At 62.5% G+C, this 19425-nt stretch overlaps 1 protein-coding gene across 4 annotated transcripts in view; it reads left to right on the forward strand.

Moving 5' to 3' along the window:
- wdr90 (WD repeat domain 90) overlaps nucleotides 1-19425 on the forward strand; it is a 101289-nt gene that overhangs the window by 13423 nt on the left and 68441 nt on the right. For 3 of the 4 annotated variants that reach the window (XR_011954962.1, XM_072560093.1, XM_072560095.1), the window contains exon 2: nucleotides 17069-17195. Coding sequence is in view for 3 of the 4 variants with exons in the window: in XM_072560093.1 (XP_072416194.1) it covers nucleotides 17177-17195 (19 nt within the window). In the remaining variant the exon portion in view is untranslated. Of the gene's footprint in view, nucleotides 1-16978; nucleotides 17196-19425 lie in introns of all 4 variants that reach the window. The other variant, XM_072560094.1, reaches the window with a different exon arrangement.

A 19425-nucleotide genomic window follows, 5' to 3' on the forward strand; every position in this document is an offset into this window, starting at 1 on the left:
GGGGGGGTTCAGGGGGAGGGGAGGGGAGGGGGGGTTCAGGGAGAGGGGGGGGTTCAGGGGGAGGGGAGGGGGGGTTCAGGGGGAGGGGAGGGGGGGTTCAGGGGGAGGGGCGGGGAGGGGGGGTTCAGGGGGAGGGGCGGGGAGGGGGGGTTCAGGGAGAGGGTTCAGGGGGAGGGGAGGGTGCAGGGGGAGGGGTGGGGGGTGTTCAGGGGGAGGGTAAGGTTCAGGGGGAGGGGTGGGGGTTGTTCAGGGGGAGGGGTGGGGGTTGTTCAGGGGGAGGGGAGGGTTCAGGGGGAGGGGTGGGGGTTGTTCAGGGGGAGGGGAGGGTTCAGGGGGAGGGGTGGGGGTTGTTCAGGGGGAGGGGAGGGTTCAGGGGGAGGGGTGGGGGTTGTTCAGGGGGAGGGGAGGGTTCAGGGGGAGGGGAGGGGAGGGGAGGGGGGGTTCGGGGGGGGGGAGGGGAGGGGGGTTCAGGGGGAGGGGTGGGGGGTTTTCAGGGGGAGAGGAGGGTTCAGGGGGAGGGGAGGTGGGATTCGGAGGGGAGGGGGAGGGGAGGGGAGGGGGGGTTCAGGGGGAGGGGGGGTTCAGGGGGGGGAGGGGGGGTTCAGGGGGAGGGGAGGGGGGGTTCAGGGGGAGCGGGGGTTCAGGGGGGGGGAGGGGGGATTCAGGGGGAGGGGAGGGGGGGTTCAGGGGGAGCGGGGGTTCAGGGGGAGGGGAGGGGAGGGGGGGTTCAGGGGGAGGGGAGGGGAGGGGGGGGTTCAGGGGGAGCGGGGGTTCAGGGGGAGGGGAGGGGAGGGGGGGTTCAGGGGGAGGGGAGGGGAGGGGGGGGTTCAGGGGGAGGGGGGGTTCAGGGGGAGGGGAGGGGAGAGGAGGGGGAGTTCAGGGGGAGGGGAAGGTAGGGGGGGGTTCAGGCGGAGGGGAGAGGAGGGGAGGGGAGGGTTCAGGGGGAGGGGAGGGGAGCCGGGGTTTCAGGGGGAGGGGAGGGGTTGTTCAGGGGGAGGGGAGGGTGGGTTCAGGGGGAGGGGGGGTTCAAGGGGAGGGGAGGAGGGTTCAAGGGGTGGGGAGGGGAGGAGGGTACAGGGGGAGGGGAGGAGGGGTTCAGGGGCTGGGGTGGGGAGGAGGGGTTCAGGGGCTGGGGTGGGGAGGAGGGGTTCAGGGGGTGGGGAGGGGAGGGGGGGTTCAGGGGGTGGGGAGGGGAGGGGGGCTTCAGGGGGAGGGGAGGGGGGCTTCAGGGGGTGGGGAGGGGAGGGTGGGTTCAGGCGGAGGGGAGGGGAGGGGGATTCAGGGGGAGGGGAGGGGAGGGGGGGTTCAGGCGGAGGGGAGTGGAGGGGGATTCAGGGGGAGGGGAGGTGAGGGGGTTCAGGGGGAGGGGAGGGAGGGTTCAGGGGGAGGGGAGGGTGCAGGGGAAGGGGTGGGGGTTGTTCAGGGGGAGGGGAAGGTTCAGGGGGAGGGGTGGGGGTTGTTCAGGGGGAGGGGTGGGGGGTTTTCAGGGGGAGGGGAGGGTTCAGGGGGAGGGGAGGGGAGGGTTCAGGGGGAGGGGAGGGGGGTTTTCAGGGGGAGGGGAGGGTTGAGGGGGAGGGGAGGGTTGAGGGGGAGGGGAGGGGAGAGGAGGGGGAGTTCAGGGGGAGGGGAGGGTTCAGGGGAGGGGGGGTTCAGGGGGAGGGGAGGGGGGAGTTCAGGGGGAGGGGAGGGGAGGGTTCAGGGGGAGGGGAGGGGAGGGTTCAGGGGGAGGGGAGGGGGGTGTTCAGGGGGAGGGGGGGGTTCAGGGGGAGGGGAGGGGAGGGTTCGGGGAGAGGGGAGGGTTCAGGGGGAGGGCAGGGGGGTGTTCAGGGGGAGGGGAGTGTTCAGGGGGACGGGAGGGGGGTGTTCAGGGGGAAGGGGGGTGTTCAGGGGGAAGGGAGGGTTCGGTGGGGGGAGGGTTCAGGGGGAGGGGAGGGGAGGGTTCAGGGGGAGGGGAGGGTTCAGGGGGAGGGGAGGGTTCAGGGGGAGGGGAGGGTTCAGGGGGAGGGGTGGGGAGGGGGGTGTTCAGGGGGAGGGGAGGGGGGATGTGTTCAGGGGGAGGGGAGGGTTCAGGGGGAAGGGCGGGGAGGGTTCAGGGGGAAGGGAGGGGAGGGTTCAGGGGGATAGGGGGGTGTTCAGGGGGAGGGGAGGGGGAGGGGAGGGGGCGTGGTGTTCAGGGGGAGGGGAGGGGGGGTGGTGTTCAGGAGGAGGGGAGGGGGGGTGGTGTTCAGGAGGAGGGGAGGGGGGTGGTGTTCAGGAGGAGGGGAGGGGGGTGGTGTTCAGGAGGAGGGGAGGGGGGTGGTGTTCAGGAGGAGGGGAGGGGGGTGGTGTTCAGGAGGAGGGGAGGGGGGTGGTGTTCAGGAGGAGGGGAGGGGGGTGGTGTTCAGGAGGAGGGGAGGGGGAGTGGTGTTCAGGGGGAGGGGAGGGGAGGTGGTGTTCAGGGGGAGGGGAGGGGAGTGGTGTTCAGGGGGAGGGGAGGGGAGGTGGTGTTCAGGAGGAGGGGAGGGGAGGTGGTGTTCAGGGGGAGGGGAGGGGAGGTGGTGTTCAGGGGGAGGTGAGGGGAGGTGGTGTTCAGGGGGAGGTGAGGGGAGGTGGTGTTCAGGGGGAGGTGAGGGGGGGTGGTCAGGGGAAGGTGAGGGGGGGTGGTCAGGGGAAGGTGAGGGGGGGTGGTCAGGGGAAGGTGAGGGGGGGTGGTCAGGGGAAGGTGAGGGGGGGTGTTCAGGGGGTGGGGAGGGGGGGTGTTCAGGGGGAGGTGAGGGGGGGTGTTCAGGGGGTGGGGAGGGGGGGTGTTCAGGGGGAGGGGGGGTGTTCAGGTGGAGGGGAGGGGGGTGTTCAGTGGGCGGGTGTGTTCAGGGGGAGGGGAGGGGGTTGTGTTCAGGGGGAGGGGAGGGGGGTGTGTTCAGGGGGAGGGGAGGGGGGTGTGTTCAGGGGGAGGGGAGGGGGGTGTGTTCAGGGGGAGGGGAGGGGGGTGTGTTCAGGGGGAGGGGAGGGGGGTGTGTTCAGGGGGAGGGGAGGGGGGTGTGTTCAGGGGGAGGGGAGGGGGGTGTGTTCAGGGGGAGGGGAGGGGGGTGTGTTCAGGGGGAGGGGAGGGGAGGTAGTGTTCAGGGGGAGGGGAGGGGGGGTTCAGGGGGAGCGGGGGTTCAGGGGGAGGGGAGGGGAGGGGGGGTTCAGGGGGAGGGGAGGGGAGGGGGGGGTTCAGGGGGAGGGGGGGTTCAGGGGGAGGGGAGGGGAGAGGAGGGGGAGTTCAGGGGGAGGGGAAGGTAGGGGGGGGTTCAGGCGGAGGGGAGAGGAGGGGAGGGGAGGGTTCAGGGGGAGGGGAGGGGAGCCGGGGTTTCAGGGGGAGGGGAGGGGTTGTTCAGGGGGAGGGGAGGGTGGGTTCAGGGGGAGGGGGGGTTCAAGGGGAGGGGAGGAGGGTTCAAGGGGTGGGGAGGGGAGGAGGGTACAGGGGGAGGGGAGGAGGGGTTCAGGGGCTGGGGTGGGGAGGAGGGGTTCAGGGGCTGGGGTGGGGAGGAGGGGTTCAGGGGGTGGGGAGGGGAGGGGGGGTTCAGGGGGTGGGGAGGGGAGGGGGGGTTCAGGGGGTGGGGAGGGGAGGGGGGCTTCAGGGGGAGGGGAGGGGAGGGTGGGTTCAGGCGGAGGGGAGGGGAGGGGGATTCAGGGGGAGGGGAGGGGAGGGGGGGTTCAGGCGGAGGGGAGTGGAGGGGGATTCAGGGGGAGGGGAGGTGAGGGGGTTCAGGGGGAGGGGAGGGAGGGTTCAGGGGGAGGGGAGGGTGCAGGGGAAGGGGTGGGGGTTGTTCAGGGGGTGGGGGTTGTTCAGGGGGAGGGGTGGGGGTTGTTCAGGGGGAGGGGTGGGGGGTTTTCAGGGGGAGGGGAGGGTTCAGGGGGAGGGGAGGGGAGGGTTCAGGGGGAGGGGAGGGGAGGGTTCAGGGGGAGGGGAGGGGGGTTTTCAGGGGGAGGGGAGGGTTGAGGGGGAGGGGAGGGTTGAGGGGGAGGGGAGGGGAGAGGAGGGGGAGTTCAGGGGGAGGGGAGGGTTCAGGGGAGGGGGGGTTCAGGGGGAGGGGAGGGGGGAGTTCAGGGGGAGGGGAGGGGAGGGTTCAGGGGGAGGGGAGGGGAGGGTTCAGGGGGAGGGGAGGGGGGTGTTCAGGGGGAGGGGGGGGTTCAGGGGGAGGGGAGGGGAGGGTTCGGGGAGAGGGGAGGGTTCAGGGGGAGGGCAGGGGGGTGTTCAGGGGGAGGGGAGTGTTCAGGGGGACGGGAGGGGGGTGTTCAGGGGGAAGGGGGGTGTTCAGGGGGAAGGGAGGGTTCGGTGGGGGGAGGGTTCAGGGGGAGGGGAGGGGGGTGTTCAGGGGGAGGGGGGGTGTTCAGGGGGAGGGGAGGGTTCAGGGGGAGGGGAGGGTTCAGGGGGACGGGAGGGGGGTGTTCAGGGGGAAGGGGGGTGTTCAGGGGGAAGGGAGGGTTCGGTGGGGGGAGGGTTCAGGGGGAGGGGAGGGGGGTGTTCAGGGGGAGGGGGGTGTTCAGGGGGAGGGGAGGGTTCAGGGGGAGGGGTGGGGAGGGGGGTGTTCAGGGGGAGGGGAGGGGGGATGTGTTCAGGGGTAGGGGAGGGTTCAGGGGGAAGGGAGGGGAGGGTTCAGGGGGATAGGGGGGTGTTCAGGGGGAGGGGAGGGGGAGGGGAGGGGGCGTGGTGTTCAGGGGGAGGGGAGGGGGGGTGGTGTTCAGGGGGAGGGGAGGGGGGGTGGTGTTCAGGGGGAGGGGAGGGGGGGGTGGTGTTCAGGGGGAGGGGAGGGGGGGTGGTGTTCAGGAGGAGGGGAGGGGGGTGGTGTTCAGGAGGAGGGGAGGGGGGTGGTGTTCAGGAGGAGGGGAGGGGGGTGGTGTTCAGGAGGAGGGGAGGGGGGTGGTGTTCAGGAGGAGGGGAGGGGGGTGGTGTTCAGGAGGAGGGGAGGGGGGTGGTGTTCAGGGGGAGGTGAGGGGGGGTGTTCAGGGGGAGGTGATGGGGGGTGTTCAGGGGGAGGTGAGGGGGGGTGTTCAGGGGGAGGTGAGGGGGGGTGTTCAGGGGGAGGTGAGGGGGGGTGTTCAGGGGGAGGTGAGGGGGGGTGTTCAGGGGGAGGTGAGGGGGGGTGTTCAGGGGGAGGTGAGGGGGGGTGTTCAGGGGGAGGTGAGGGGGGGTGTTCAGGGAGAGGTGAGGGGGGGTGTTCAGGGGGAGGTGAGGGGGGGTGTTCAGGGGGAGGGGAGGGGGGGTGTTCAGGTGGAGGGGAGGGGGGTGTTCAGTGGGCGGGTGTGTTCAGGGGGAGTGGAGGGGGTTGTGTTCAGGGGGAGGGGAGGGGGTTGTGTTCAGGGGGAGGGGAGGGGGGTGTGTTCAGGGGGAGGGGAGGTGGTGTTCAGGGGGAGGGGAGGGGAGGTGGTGTTCAGGGGGAGGGGAGGGGAGGTGGTGTTCAGGGGGAGGGGAGGGGAGGTGGTGTTCAGGGGGAGGGGAGGGGAGGTGGTGTTCAGGGGGAGGGGAGGGGAGGTGGTGTTCAGGGGGAGGGGAGGGGGGTGGTGTTCAGGGGGAGGGGAGGGGGGTGGTGTTCAGGGGGAGGGGGAGGGGGGTGTTCGGGGGGAGGGGAGGGGGGTGGTGTTCAGGGGGAGGGGTGGGGGAGTGGTGTTCAGGGGTGGGGGAGTGGTGTTCAGGGGTGGGGGGGTGGTGTTCAGGAGTGGGGGAGGGGAGGGGGGTGTTCAGGGGGAGGGGAGGGGGGTGTTCAGGGGGAGGGGAGGGGGGTGTTCAGTGGGCGGGCATGTTCAGGGGGAGGGAGGTGTTCAGTGGGGGGGGGTGTTCAGGGGGAGGGGAGGGGAGGGGGGGTTCAGGGGGAGGGGAGGGGGGGTTCAGGGGGAGTGGGGGTTCAGGGGGAGGGGAGGGGAGGGGGGGTTCAGGGGGAGGGGAGGGGAGGGGGGGTTCAGGGGGAGGGGCGGGGAGGGGGGGTTCAGGGGGAGGGGAGAGGGGGTTCAGGGAGAGGGGGGGTTCAGGGGGAGGGGAGGGGGGGTTCAGGGGGAGGGGAGGGGAGGGGGGGTTCAGGGGGAGGGGAGAGGGGGTTCAGGGAGAGGGGGGGTTCAGGGGGAGGGGCGGGGAGGTGGGGTTCAGGGGGAGGGGAGGGGGGGTTCAGGGGGAGGGGGGGTTCAGGGGGAGGGGAGGGGGGGTTCAGGGAGAGGGGGGGTTCAGGGGGAGGGGAGGGGGGGTTCAGGGGGAGGAGGGGTTCAGGGGGAGGGGGGGTTCAGGGGGAGGGGAGGGGAGGGGGGGTTCAGGGGGAGGGGAGGGGGGGTTCAGGGGGAGGGGAGGGGAGGGGGGTTTCAGGGGGAGGGGAGGGGAGGGGGGTTTCAGGGGGAGGGGAGGGGAGGGGGGTTCAGGGGGAGGGGAGGGGAGGGGGGTTCAGGGGGAGGGGAGGGGAGGGGGGGTTCAGGGGGAGGGGAGGGGAGGGGGGGTTCAGGGGGAGGGGAGGGGGGGTTCAGGGGGAGGGGAGGGGAGGGGGGGTTCAGGGGGAGGGGCGGGGAGGGGGGGTTCAGGGGGAGGGGAGAGGGGGTTCAGGGAGAGGGGAGAGGGGGGGTTCAGGGAGAGGGGGGTTTCAGGGGGAGGGGAGGGGGGGTTCAGGGGGAGGGGAGGGGGGGTTCAGGGGGAGGGGGGGTTCAGGGGGAGGGGAGGGGGGGTTCAGGGAGAGGGGGGGTTCAGGGGGAGGGGAGGGGAGGGGGGGTTCAGGGAGAGGGGGGGTTCAGGGGGAGGGGAGGGGGGGTTCAGGGGGAGGGGAGGGGGGGTTCAGGGGGAGGGGCGGGGAGGGGGGGTTCAGGGGGAGGGGCGGGGAGGGGGGGTTCAGGGAGAGGGTTCAGGGGGAGGGGAGGGTGCAGGGGGAGGGGTGGGGGGTGTTCAGGGGGAGGGTAAGGTTCAGGGGGAGGGGTGGGGGTTGTTCAGGGGGAGGGGTGGGGGTTGTTCAGGGGGAGGGGAGGGTTCAGGGGGAGGGGTGGGGGTTGTTCAGGGGGAGGGGAGGGTTCAGGGGGAGGGGTGGGGGTTGTTCAGGGGGAGGGGAGGGTTCAGGGGGAGGGGAGGGGAGGGGAGGGGGGGTTCGGGGTGGGGGAGGGGAGGGGGGTTCAGGGGGAGGGGTGGGGGGTTTTCAGGGGGAGAGGAGGGTTCAGGGGGAGGGGAGGTGGGATTCGGAGGGGAGGGGGAGTTCAGGGGGAGGGGAGGGGAGGGGGGGTTCAGGGGGAGGGGGGGTTCAGGGGGGGGAGGGGGGGTTCAGGGGGAGGGGAGGGGGGGTTCAGGGGGAGCGGGGGTTCAGGGGGGGGGAGGGGGGATTCAGGGGGAGGGGAGGGGGGGTTCAGGGGGAGCGGAGGTTCAGGGGGAGGGGAGGGGGGATTCAGGGGGAGGGGAGGGGGGGTTCAGGGGGAGCGGGGGTTCAGGGGGAGGGGAGGGGAGGGGGGGTTCAGGGGGAGGGGAGGGGAGGGGGGGGTTCAGGGGGAGGGGGGGTTCAGGGGGAGGGGAGGGGAGAGGAGGGGGAGTTCAGGGGGAGGGGAAGGTAGGGGGGGGTTCAGGCGGAGGGGAGAGGAGGGGAGGGGAGGGTTCAGGGGGAGGGGAGGGGAGCCGGGGTTTCAGGGGGAGGGGAGGGGTTGTTCAGGGGGAGGGGAGGGTGGGTTCAGGGGGAGGGGGGGTTCAAGGGGAGGGGAGGAGGGTTCAAGGGGTGGGGAGGGGAGGAGGGTACAGGGGGAGGGGAGGAGGGGTTCAGGGGCTGGGGTGGGGAGGAGGGGTTCAGGGGCTGGGGTGGGGAGGAGGGGTTCAGGGGGTGGGGAGGGGAGGGGGGGTTCAGGGGGTGGGGAGGGGAGGGGGGCTTCAGGGGGAGGGGAGGGGGGCTTCAGGGGGTGGGGAGGGGAGGGTGGGTTCAGGCGGAGGGGAGGGGAGGGGGATTCAGGGGGAGGGGAGGGGAGGGGGGGTTCAGGCGGAGGGGAGTGGAGGGGGATTCAGGGGGAGGGGAGGTGAGGGGGTTCAGGGGGAGGGGAGGGAGGGTTCAGGGGGAGGGGAGGGTGCAGGGGAAGGGGTGGGGGTTGTTCAGGGGGAGGGGAAGGTTCAGGGGGAGGGGTGGGGGTTGTTCAGGGGGAGGGGTGGGGGGTTTTCAGGGGGAGGGGAGGGTTCAGGGGGAGGGGAGGGGAGGGTTCAGGGGGAGGGGAGGGGGGTTTTCAGGGGGAGGGGAGGGTTGAGGGGGAGGGGAGGGTTGAGGGGGAGGGGAGGGGAGAGGAGGGGGAGTTCAGGGGGAGGGGAGGGTTCAGGGGGAGGGGAGGGTTCAGGGGAGGGGGGGTTCAGGGGGAGGGGAGGGGGGAGTTCAGGGGGAGGGGAGGGGAGGGTTCAGGGGGAGGGGAGGGAGGGTTCAGGGGGAGGGGAGGGGGGTGTTCAGGGGGAGGGGGGGGTTCAGGGGGAGGGGAGGGGAGGGTTCGGGGAGAGGGGAGGGTTCAGGGGGAGGGCAGGGGGGTGTTCAGGGGGAGGGGAGTGTTCAGGGGGACGGGAGGGGGGTGTTCAGGGGGAAGGGGGGTGTTCAGGGGGAAGGGAGGGTTCGGTGGGGGGAGGGTTCAGGGGGAGGGGAGGGGAGGGTTCAGGGGGAGGGGAGGGTTCAGGGGGAGGGGAGGGTTCAGGGGGAGGGGAGGGTTCAGGGGGAGGGGAGGGTTCAGGGGGTGTTCAGGGGGAGGGGAGGGGGGATGTGTTCAGGGGGAGGGGAGGGTTCAGGGGGAAGGGCGGGGAGGGTTCAGGGGGAAGGGAGGGGAGGGTTCAGGGGGATAGGGGGGTGTTCAGGGGGAGGGGAGGGGGAGGGGAGGGGGCGTGGTGTTCAGGGGGAGGGGAGGGGGGGTGGTGTTCAGGGGGAGGGGAGGGGGGGTGGTGTTCAGGAGGAGGGGAGGGGGGGTGGTGTTCAGGAGGAGGGGAGGGGGGTGGTGTTCAGGAGGAGGGGAGGGGGGTGGTGTTCAGGAGGAGGGGAGGGGGGTGGTGTTCAGGAGGAGGGGAGGGGGGTGGTGTTCAGGAGGAGGGGAGGGGGGTGGTGTTCAGGAGGAGGGGAGGGGAGGTGGTGTTCAGGAGGAGGGGAGGGGAGGTGGTGTTCAGGGGGAGGGGAGGGGAGGTGGTGTTCAGGGGGAGGGGAGGGGAGGTGGTGTTCAGGGGGAGGTGAGGGGAGGTGGTGTTCAGGGGGAGGTGAGGGGAGGTGGTGTTCAGGGGGAGGTGAGGGGGGGTGGTCAGGGGAAGGTGAGGGGGGGTGGTCAGGGGAAGGTGAGGGGGGGTGGTCAGGGGAAGGTGAGGGGGGGTGTTCAGGGGGTGGGGAGGGGGGGTGTTCAGGGGGAGGTGAGGGGGGGTGTTCAGGGGGTGGGGAGGGGGGGTTTTCAGGGGGAGGGGGGGTGTTCAGGTGGAGGGGAGGGGGGTGTTCAGTGGGCGGGTGTGTTCAGGGGGAGGGGAGGGGGTTGTGTTCAGGGGGAGGGGAGGGGGTTGTGTTCAGGGGGAGGGGAGGGGGGTGTGTTCAGGGGGAGGGGAGGGGGGTGTGTTCAGGGGGAGGGGAGGGGGGTGTGTTCAGGGGGAGGGGAGGGGGGTGTGTTCAGGGGGAGGGGAGGGGGGTGTGTTCAGGGGGAGGGGAGGGGGGTGTGTTCAGGGGGAGGGGAGGGGGGTGTGTTCAGGGGGAGGGGAGGGGGGTGTGTTCAGGGGGAGGGGAGGGGGGTGTGTTCAGGGGGAGGGGAGGGGGGTGTGTTCAGGGGGAGGGGAGGGGGGTGTGTTCAGGGGGAGGGGAGGGGGGTGTGTTCAGGGGGAGGGGAGGGGGGTGTGTTCAGGGGGAGGGGAGGGGAGGTAGTGTTCAGGGGGAGGGGAGGGGGGTGTGTTCAGGGGGAGGGGAGGGGGGTGTGTTCAGGGGGAGGGGAGGGGAGGTAGTGTTCAGGGGGAGGGGAGGGGGGGTTCAGGGGGAGCGGGGGTTCAGGGGGAGGGGAGGGGAGGGGGGGTTCAGGGGGAGGGGAGGGGAGGGGGGGGTTCAGGGGGAGGGGGGGTTCAGGGGGAGGGGAGGGGAGAGGAGGGGGAGTTCAGGGGGAGGGGAAGGTAGGGGGGGGTTCAGGGGGAGGGGGGGTTCAGGGGGAGGGGAGGGGAGAGGAGGGGGAGTTCAGGGGGAGGGGAAGGTAGGGGGGGGTTCAGGCGGAGGGGAGAGGAGGGGAGGGGAGGGTTCAGGGGGAGGGGAGGGGAGCCGGGGTTTCAGGGGGAGGGGAGGGGTTGTTCAGGGGGAGGGGAGGGTGGGTTCAGGGGGAGGGGGGGTTCAAGGGGAGGGGAGGAGGGTTCAAGGGGTGGGGAGGGGAGGAGGGTACAGGGGGAGGGGAGGAGGGGTTCAGGGGCTGGGGTGGGGAGGAGGGGTTCAGGGGCTGGGGTGGGGAGGAGGGGTTCAGGGGGTGGGGAGGGGAGGGGGGGTTCAGGGGGTGGGGAGGGGAGGGGGGGTTCAGGGGGTGGGGAGGGGAGGGGGGCTTCAGGGGGAGGGGAGGGGAGGGTGGGTTCAGGCGGAGGGGAGGGGAGGGGGATTCAGGGGGAGGGGAGGGGAGGGGGGGTTCAGGCGGAGGGGAGTGGAGGGGGATTCAGGGGGAGGGGAGGTGAGGGGGTTCAGGGGGAGGGGAGGGAGGGTTCAGGGGGAGGGGAGGGTGCAGGGGAAGGGGTGGGGGTTGTTCAGGGGGTGGGGGTTGTTCAGGGGGAGGGGTGGGGGTTGTTCAGGGGGAGGGGTGGGGGGTTTTCAGGGGGAGGGGAGGGTTCAGGGGGAGGGGAGGGGAGGGTTCAGGGGGAGGGGAGGGGGGTTTTCAGGGGGAGGGGAGGGTTGAGGGGGAGGGGAGGGTTGAGGGGGAGGGGAGGGGAGAGGAGGGGGAGTTCAGGGGGAGGGGAGGGTTCAGGGGAGGGGGGGTTCAGGGGGAGGGGAGGGGGGAGTTCAGGGGGAGGGGAGGGGAGGGTTCAGGGGGAGGGGAGGGGAGGGTTCAGGGGGAGGGGAGGGGGGTGTTCAGGGGGAGGGGGGGGTTCAGGGGGAGGGGAGGGGAGGGTTCGGGGAGAGGGGAGGGTTCAGGGGGAGGGCAGGGGGGTGTTCAGGGGGAGGGGAGTGTTCAGGGGGACGGGAGGGGGGTGTTCAGGGGGAAGGGGGGTGTTCAGGGGGAAGGGAGGGTTCGGTGGGGGGAGGGTTCAGGGGGAGGGGAGGGGGGTGTTCAGGGGGAGGGGAGGGTTCAGGGGGAGGGGAGGGTTCAGGGGGAGGGGAGGGTTCAGGGGGAGGGGTGGGGAGGGGGGTGTTCAGGGGGAGGGGAGGGGGGATGTGTTCAGGGGGAGGGGAGGGTTCAGGGGGAAGGGCGGGGAGGGTTCAGGGGGAAGGGAGGGGAGGGTTCAGGGGGATAGGGGGGTGTTCAGGGGGAGGGGAGGGGAGGGGGCGTGGTGTTCAGGGGGAGGGGAGGGGGGGTGGTGTTCAGGGGGAGGGGAGGGGGGGTGGTGTTCAGGAGGAGGGGAGGGGGGTGGTGTTCAGGAGGAGGGGAGGGGGGTGGTGTTCAGGAGGAGGGGAGGGGGGTGGTGTTCAGGAGGAGGGGAGGGGGGTGGTGTTCAGGAGGAGGGGAGGGGGGTGGTGTTCAGGAGGAGGGGAGGGGGGTGGTGTTCAGGAGGAGGGGAGGGGGGTGGTGTTCAGGAGGAGGGGAGGGGGGTGGTGTTCAGGAGGAGGGGAGGGGGGTGGTGTTCAGGAGGAGGGGAGGGGGGTGGTGTTCAGGAGGAGGGGAGGGGGGTGGTGTTCAGGAGGAGGGGAGGGGGGTGGTGTTCAGGAGGAGGGGAGGGGGGTGGTGTTCAGGAGGAGGGGAGGGGGGTGGTGTTCAGGAGGAGGGGAGGGGGGTGGTGTTCAGGAGGAGGGGAGGGGGAGTGGTGTTCAGGGGGAGGGGAGGGGAGGTGGTGTTCAGGGGGAGGGGAGGGGAGTGGTGTTCAGGGGGAGGGGAGGGGAGGTGGTGTTCAGGGGGAGGGGAGGGGAGGTGGTGTTCAGGGGGAGGGGAGGGGGGTGGTGTTCAGGAGGAGGGGAGGGGAGGTGGTGTTCAGGAGGAGGGGAGGGGAGGTGGTGTTCAGGGGGAGGTGAGGGGAGGTGGTGTTCAGGGGAGGTGAGGGGAGGTGGTGTTCAGGGGGAGGTGAGGGGAGGTGGTGTTCAGGGGGAGGTGAGGGGGGGTGGTCAGGGGAAGGTGAGGGGGGGTGGTCAGGGGAAGGTGAGGGGGGGTGGTCAGGGGAAGGTGAGGGGGGGTGTTCAGGGGGAGGTGAGGGGGGGTGTTCAGGGGGTGGGGAGGGGGGGTGTTCAGGGGGAGGGGGGGTGTTCAGGTGGAGGGGAGGGGGGTGTTCAGTGGGCGGGTGTGTTCAGGGGGAGGGGAGGGGGTTGTGTTCAGGGGGAGGGGAGGGGGGTGTGTTCAGGGGGAGGGGAGGGGGGTGTGTTCAGGGGGAGGGGAGGGGGGTGTGTTCAGGGGGAGGGGAGGGGGGTGTGTTCAGGGGGAGGGGAGGGGGGTGTGTTCAGGGGGAGGGGAGGGGGGTGTGTTCAGGGGGAGGGGAGGGGGTGTGTTCAGGGGGAGGGGAGGGGGGTGTGTTCAGGGGGAGGGGAGGGGGGTGTGTTCAGGGGGAGGGGAGGGGAGGTGGTGTTCAGGGGGAGGGGAGGGGGCTGGTGTTCAGGGGTGGGGGAGGGGAGGTGGTGTTCAGGGGGAGGGGAGGGGGCTGGTGTTCAGGGGTGGGGGAGGGGAGGGGGGGTGTTCAGGGGGAGGGGAGGGGGGTGTTCAGGGGGAGGGGAGGGGGGTGTTCAGTGGGCGGGCGTGTTCAGGGGGAGGGAGGTGTTCAGTGGTGGGGGTGTTCAGGGGGAGGGTAGGTGGGGTGTTCAGGGGAGGGGTGGGGGGTGTGTTCAGTTGGAGGGGAGCTGTTCAGGGGAGGGGGGTTCATGGGGAGGGGTGGGTCTGTGTGGGGGGGGGGTCAGTGCGAGGGGAGGGGTAGTTCGAGGGGAGGGGTCATCGGTGTGAGGGCGGGGGGGTCAATTTTAATGTGGGGATGTCAGTGTGAGGGGAGGGGGTGTCAGTGGTGGGGAAGGAGGGAGAGAATGTCTCAGTGAGGTGGATGCGATGTTGTGGGTGAGGATGGAGGGCTTGTCAGTGAGGAAAGATGGTGAATGTTAGCAAGGTGATTCAGTTGAGGCGGAGGGTGGTGTATGGTGGTATAAGAGTTGCAAGTGAAGGTCAGTGGGAAGGGTTGAGGGGGAGGGGAAGAATGTGTCATTGGATTGGAATATGTGACGGAGGGGAAGGGAGGCAGTGTCATTGTGAGGAGGAGGAGTTATGAGAGAAACCGGGTGGCGGAGCAAAGAGTGAGATTTGATAAGGGATTGTAGAGAGAAAGTTTGGGAGAAGATTTGTAGCTCGGGTGCTTGTTGTGGTTCTGTTCGCCGAGCTGGGAATTTGTCTTGCAAACGTTTCGTCCCCTGTCTAGGTGACATCCTCAGTGCTTGGGAGCCTCCTGTGAGGCGCTTCTGTGCTGTTTCCTCCGGCATTTATAGTGGCCTGTCTCTGCCGCTTCCGGTTGTCAGTTCGAGCTGTCCGCTGTAGTGGCCGGTATATTGGGTCCAGGTCGATGTGTTTGTTGATAAGAGTCTGTGGATGAGTGCCATGCCTCTAGGATTTCCCTGGCTGTTCTCTGTTTGGCTTGCCCTATAATGGTAGTGTTGTCCCAGTCGAATTCATGTTGCTTGTCATCTGTGTGTGTGGCTACTAAGGATAGCTGGTTGTGTCGTTTCGTTGCTAGTTGGTGTTCGTGTATACGGATCGTTAACTGTCTTCCTGTTTGTCCGATGTAGTGTTTTGTGCAGTCCTTGCATGGGATTTTGTACACGACATTAGTTTTGCTCATGTTGGGTATCGGGTCCTTCGTTCTGGTGAGTTGTTGTCTGAGCGTGGCTGTTGGTTTGTGTGCTGTTATGAGTCCTAGTTGTCGCAGTAGTCTGGCTGTCAGTTCAGAAATGCTCCTGATGTATGGTAGTGTGGTTAGTCCTTTGGGTTGCGGCATGTCCTCGTTCCGTTGTCTCTCCCTTAGGCATCTGTTGATGAAATTGCGAGGGTATCCGTTTTTGGTGAATACCTTGTACAGGTGTCCCTCTTCCTCTTTTTGTAGTTCTGGTGTGCTGCAGTGTGTTGTGGCCCTTTTGAATAGTGTCCTGATGCAACTTCATTTGTGTGTGTTGGGGTGGTTGCTTTCATAGTTTAGGACTTGGTCTGTGTGTGTGGCTTTCCTGTAAACCTTTGTGGTGAATTCTCCATTCGGTGTTCTCTGTACCAGAGCACCCGAGCTACAAATTTTCTCCCAAACTTTGAACACCTACGGGCGAGAGACGCTAAGACAAGCTAGGAAATGGGAATCCTGTGCCAACCGCCTAAGCGCCACATACGAACAACTCCGGTTCCTGCATGAATGCCGAAAGAATCGAATCCTTCCACCATGTGTCAGATACAGACCACCAGTCAACAATCCACAAGCCAGGGACACAGCCAGACGGAACGGATTCAGGATGATCCAGGTAATGATTACAGACGCTCACAACAGACTACACAAATACAGACAAGAAGTTGCGTGCCAAAAATCGTTAATTTCAAAAACCACCAATCAGGAATGGACCCGGACCATAGAACAGTCCGTCACCATAGGACAGAACAGGACCACACACCGCAAAATAACGGCACTAAAAGAAAAAATGGCCAAACTAACACACAAAGAAGAGGACACCACAACACACACCTGGGTTAAAAACCTCTCCCACAGACAGCTCACAGACACGGAAAGAACAATACTGGCCAAGGGACTCAACTACAACCACAGGGACGCCAAGACAGCAGACTTCCTAGCAGCACTAGAATGCACACTCAGGAACAATGGACTGACAGAAGAATCACAACAAACTGTGAGACTAAGTATCGTACCGCTGATAACAAGAAAAAAACAAACACAAAACCTCAACACCAAGGAGAGGGAAGCACTAAAATCACTAAGAAACGATAAGAACATAATTATACTACCAGCAGACAAAGGCAGAATGACGGTCATCCTGGACAAAGCAGAGTACATGCAAAAAGCACAACAACTACTTGCAGATACCAACACCTACCAAAAGAGGGAGTTTGACCCCACCCCATAGCTCACCAACAGGATAAACAACACACTGAGGAATCTACAAAAAAAACGGACAGATAACCAGGTCTGACCTACAAAGAATGAAACCTGAAAGCAACAACACCCCCAGATTCTATGGACTGCCCAAAGTGTACAAACTAGACATCCCACTCAGACCCATAGTATCACTACCAGGGACACCATCACACAAACTGGCCAAAGAACTACAGCAGAAACTGAAACACCTGATCAGCGGATCCAGACAATCTATACAATCGACACAGGAATTCTTGGACATCATCAGAAATATACACATAGACAAGGAAGAAACTATGGTCTCATTCGATGTAACGGCACTGTTCACCTCCATCGACAAAACCCTAGCCAAAGAAACAATAGCCAACCTGCTGGACAGACATAACAGACAACAGGACATTGAACCTATCAACAAAGACGGCATACTTAAACTACTGGACTTGTGCCTCACAACACACTTCACATTCAACAAGCAAATATACGAACAAATCAACGGAACACCCATGGGCTCACCGATCTCTGGACTCATAGCAGAAGCAGTAATGCAAAGGTTAGAACAAACAGTCTTACCACAAATTCAACCCAAACTCTGGGTCAGATACGTGGATGACACCTTTGTAATAATTAAAAACACAGAAATAGAGAACACACAGCAGATCATCAACACCACACTCACAGGAATCCGATTCACTAGAGAGGAAGAAAAGGACAACCAACTCCCATTCCTAGACGTGATGGTACAGAGAACACCGAACGGAGAATTCACCACAAAGGTTTACAGGAAAGCCACACACACAGACCAAGTCCTAAACTATGAAAGCAACCACCCCAACACACACAAATGAAGTTGCATCAGGACACTATTCAAAAGGGCCACAACACACTGCAGCACACCAGAACTACAAAAAGAGGAAGAGGAACACCTGTACAAAGTATTCACCAAAAACGGATACCCTCGCAATTTCATCAACAGATGCCTAAGGGAGAGACAACGGAACGAGGACATGCCGCAACCCAAAGGACTAACCACACTACCATACATCAGGAGCATTTCTGAACTGACAGCCAGACTACTGCGACAACTAGGACTCATAACAGCACACAAACCAACAGCCACGCTCAGACAACAACTCACCAGAACAAAGGACCTGATACCCGACATGAGCAAAACTAATGTCGTGTACAAAATCCCATGCAAGGACTGCACAAAACACTACATCGGACAAACAGGAAGACAGGTAACGATCCGTATACACGAACACCAACTAGCCACGAAACGACACGACCAGCTATCCTTAGCCACACACTCAGACGACAAGCAACATGAATTCGACTGGGACAACACCACCATTATAGGGCAAGCCAAACAGAGAACAGCCAGGGAATTCCTAGAGGCATGGCACTCATCCACAGACTCTTATCAACAAACACATCGACCTGGACCCAATATACCGGCCACTACAGCGGACAGCTCGAACTGACAACCGGAAGCGGCAGAGACAGGCCACTATAAATGCCGGAGGAAACAGCACAGAAGCGCCTCACAGGAGGCTCCCAAGCACTGAGGATGTCACCTAGACAGGGGACGAAACTTTTGCAAGACAAATTCCCAGCTCGGCGAACAGAACCACAACGATTGTAGAGAGAATGAGAGCACTGGAGTTGTGTGAAAAGGTAGACATATTTTGATGATCAGTATTTGCTTGAATTGTCAGTTTGACTACACTCTCCAGATGCTTCCAAACCAGCTGAGTATTTTCTATTTTCACTGAAACTTTACTCTGTTGATTAGGCATCTACTTCTCTTAGCAGAGTGCAAGGAACAGAAGGCCAAGTATTGGATTAACTATGAGATGGCACATAGGTTTGCTTTTGGATTGCCAACAATTAATTTTCTTTCAGACCATTTACATTGCCAAAATGTTGCCTTGTGTTCATTTGCTTGATGTCCACGTTAATCTCCTGGGCGCATAGAAACAAGGACCATTCTTGAGGAAAGCTTTGATCAGCATGGATAAGCCCAAAATAGGTGAGAAAGAAATTATTATTATGTTATGTGATGCTGCTGAACCTATATTCAGGTAATGTAATTAACATAGTTTTTTCAGAATTTCATTTTGATTTATAGCATATTGTATGGAGCACATTAATTTCTTTTTTGGTGTGGATAATATTTTCATACATTAAATCCAACTGGTACAGATGTAATATACTTTTTCCTCTCTAGTTTCCTGGAGCTGACGGCCATTCCAAGGGGCTATTTGTTAACATGGCATTCCCTTATTATTTGTTGTGATAGTCCATGCTATAAACAGCTAACAGCATTTTTGCCATTCCTGTTTATTGTATTTCATTATTTTCCTTAATACAGCACACTCTGTCTTCTTAAATATGTTCTGTGTAGAGAGTCATTGATGACATGTTAAGTTTGAATATTTTTCAAGTCAATGCAATGTATCTTCAAGTCAAAATTGTAAGAAACGGTCTATGCATGAGCTTAATGATTTCTTAGTCTTATTCTAAAATGTGAACTTTGTGGAACCTTTACATTTTGTTACCTTTGTTCTCAGCAGAACAGACCAATTCTCTTCTTTTTGCAGCTATTATTTACACCCATTTTACATCTCGATTAAACCTTTACCAGCATTAGTTAATGAATAGAATGTTTATCCTACTGAGTTAAAACAGATCAGCCATTAGATTTGTTTTTTTTTAAATCAATTCAAAAGGGAGAGCAGTTTCTCCTAAGAGCAGAATCACAGTTTTAATTCAGAGGATCTGGTCATGCTCACTGAAGTAATTTCCAGCCCGTGGAACTTCCAAGCCAGGAGAGTTTGGATAAAAATCTTCAAGTTGTTAGAACTGAGGAAATTTCGGTGATCAAAATGGTCAAAGGTTCCTGCCTGTGGACTCTGAAAGGAATTATTAAATTGTCTCTGCAGTACAATGCATAGAAACTTGAAGAAATCTGTTAAGTTCTAAAAAAACTTAAATTTTACTCCTATTTCAATTCTGTCTGGATTTGATTATATGTCAAAGGGTGCTCTTGGGAAACAGATTAAACTTTGTTCTTCTGTCATATTAAGATATTTCTAACTCTCTTATATTTGTGGCTTTGTTATTTTTCTTTTGTGTAATAAACTTATTTTATTATTAAAAAACATCTACAGCCTTGTGACTGTGTCAGTGAGTAACCACCAACTTCAACAGCTAAAAATGCTATCCCAAGCCAGGATTTATTGTGTGATCTTGCCCAGTATTGCTTTTAGCTAGGATCATAATAAACACAGTTTAGTTTTTTGAAAGCCTCTAAATTTCTACAGTTTAAGATGGCTTTTGTGTGGAGCTCAATGTAATATTGTCCTGATCTATTTAAATTTCTTGAAGTATTGAAGAAACTTTAAGATTACTATGTATTATGCAGGGACTGCATTTCCTTTTTCTTTCTCATTTAACTTTTTCTCCGTGTTCCTCTTGAAAATAATTATTCCCTTTCTGGAGTGCAGTTCCGTAGGGAATGGTCATCTTGCCAAACTTGCTCGCGTAGGAATACTCACTACAAACACTCAGATTATCAACTAGAAAGTGTATCACTACATTAGCTTCTTGGGGGTGTTGATAGATCATTTATGTTTTCAAAGCATGTGAATGTCACTTAAAAGACTGGTGTTTGTTGGCTATCCGAACTGCTCTTAAACCAAGTTGCTTGCCAGGTGATTTCAAAGATAGCATCACACATTGACCAATCTATTCCCTTCCCTAAAAGATACTATTGAACCAGAAGAGGTTTTATGGTAGTTGTTTCATGGTCACTATCAGTGACAATAGCTCTTATTTCCATTTTTTAAAAATTTGAATTCCGCCACTACTGTGGTGAGATTTGACCACCTGCGCCCAATGGCGCGCTGGATGACTAGTCCAGTGACATTACCAGTACACCCCCAACTCTGTGTTTTGGAAACAAATATGGCTTATTGGCATTCCTGAGAACAAACAAAATGCACAACTCGTATGTTTTGCTACTAATAGCTGCTAATTGCCTTCTGAGGAATTTACAACTGAAGCTGGTACTGTTGTTTCCTGATGTCTATGCAGCACAGTTTCATCAGGTGACACTGTAAAACTTTGAAGTGTGGATCCTTGGTGAATTCTTTTCCTCTCTAACCTAATCAAAGAGTGCTGTAGCCAACTGTGACACAGCAATCCACGTCCCACCTAGGACTAATTTTGCAAGACCCAGGATTGATCTGTAATGTTCT

Source organism: Chiloscyllium punctatum, chromosome 40 (assembly GCF_047496795.1).
Source record: "Chiloscyllium punctatum isolate Juve2018m chromosome 40, sChiPun1.3, whole genome shotgun sequence".
NCBI lineage: Eukaryota > Metazoa > Chordata > Chondrichthyes > Orectolobiformes > Hemiscylliidae > Chiloscyllium > Chiloscyllium punctatum.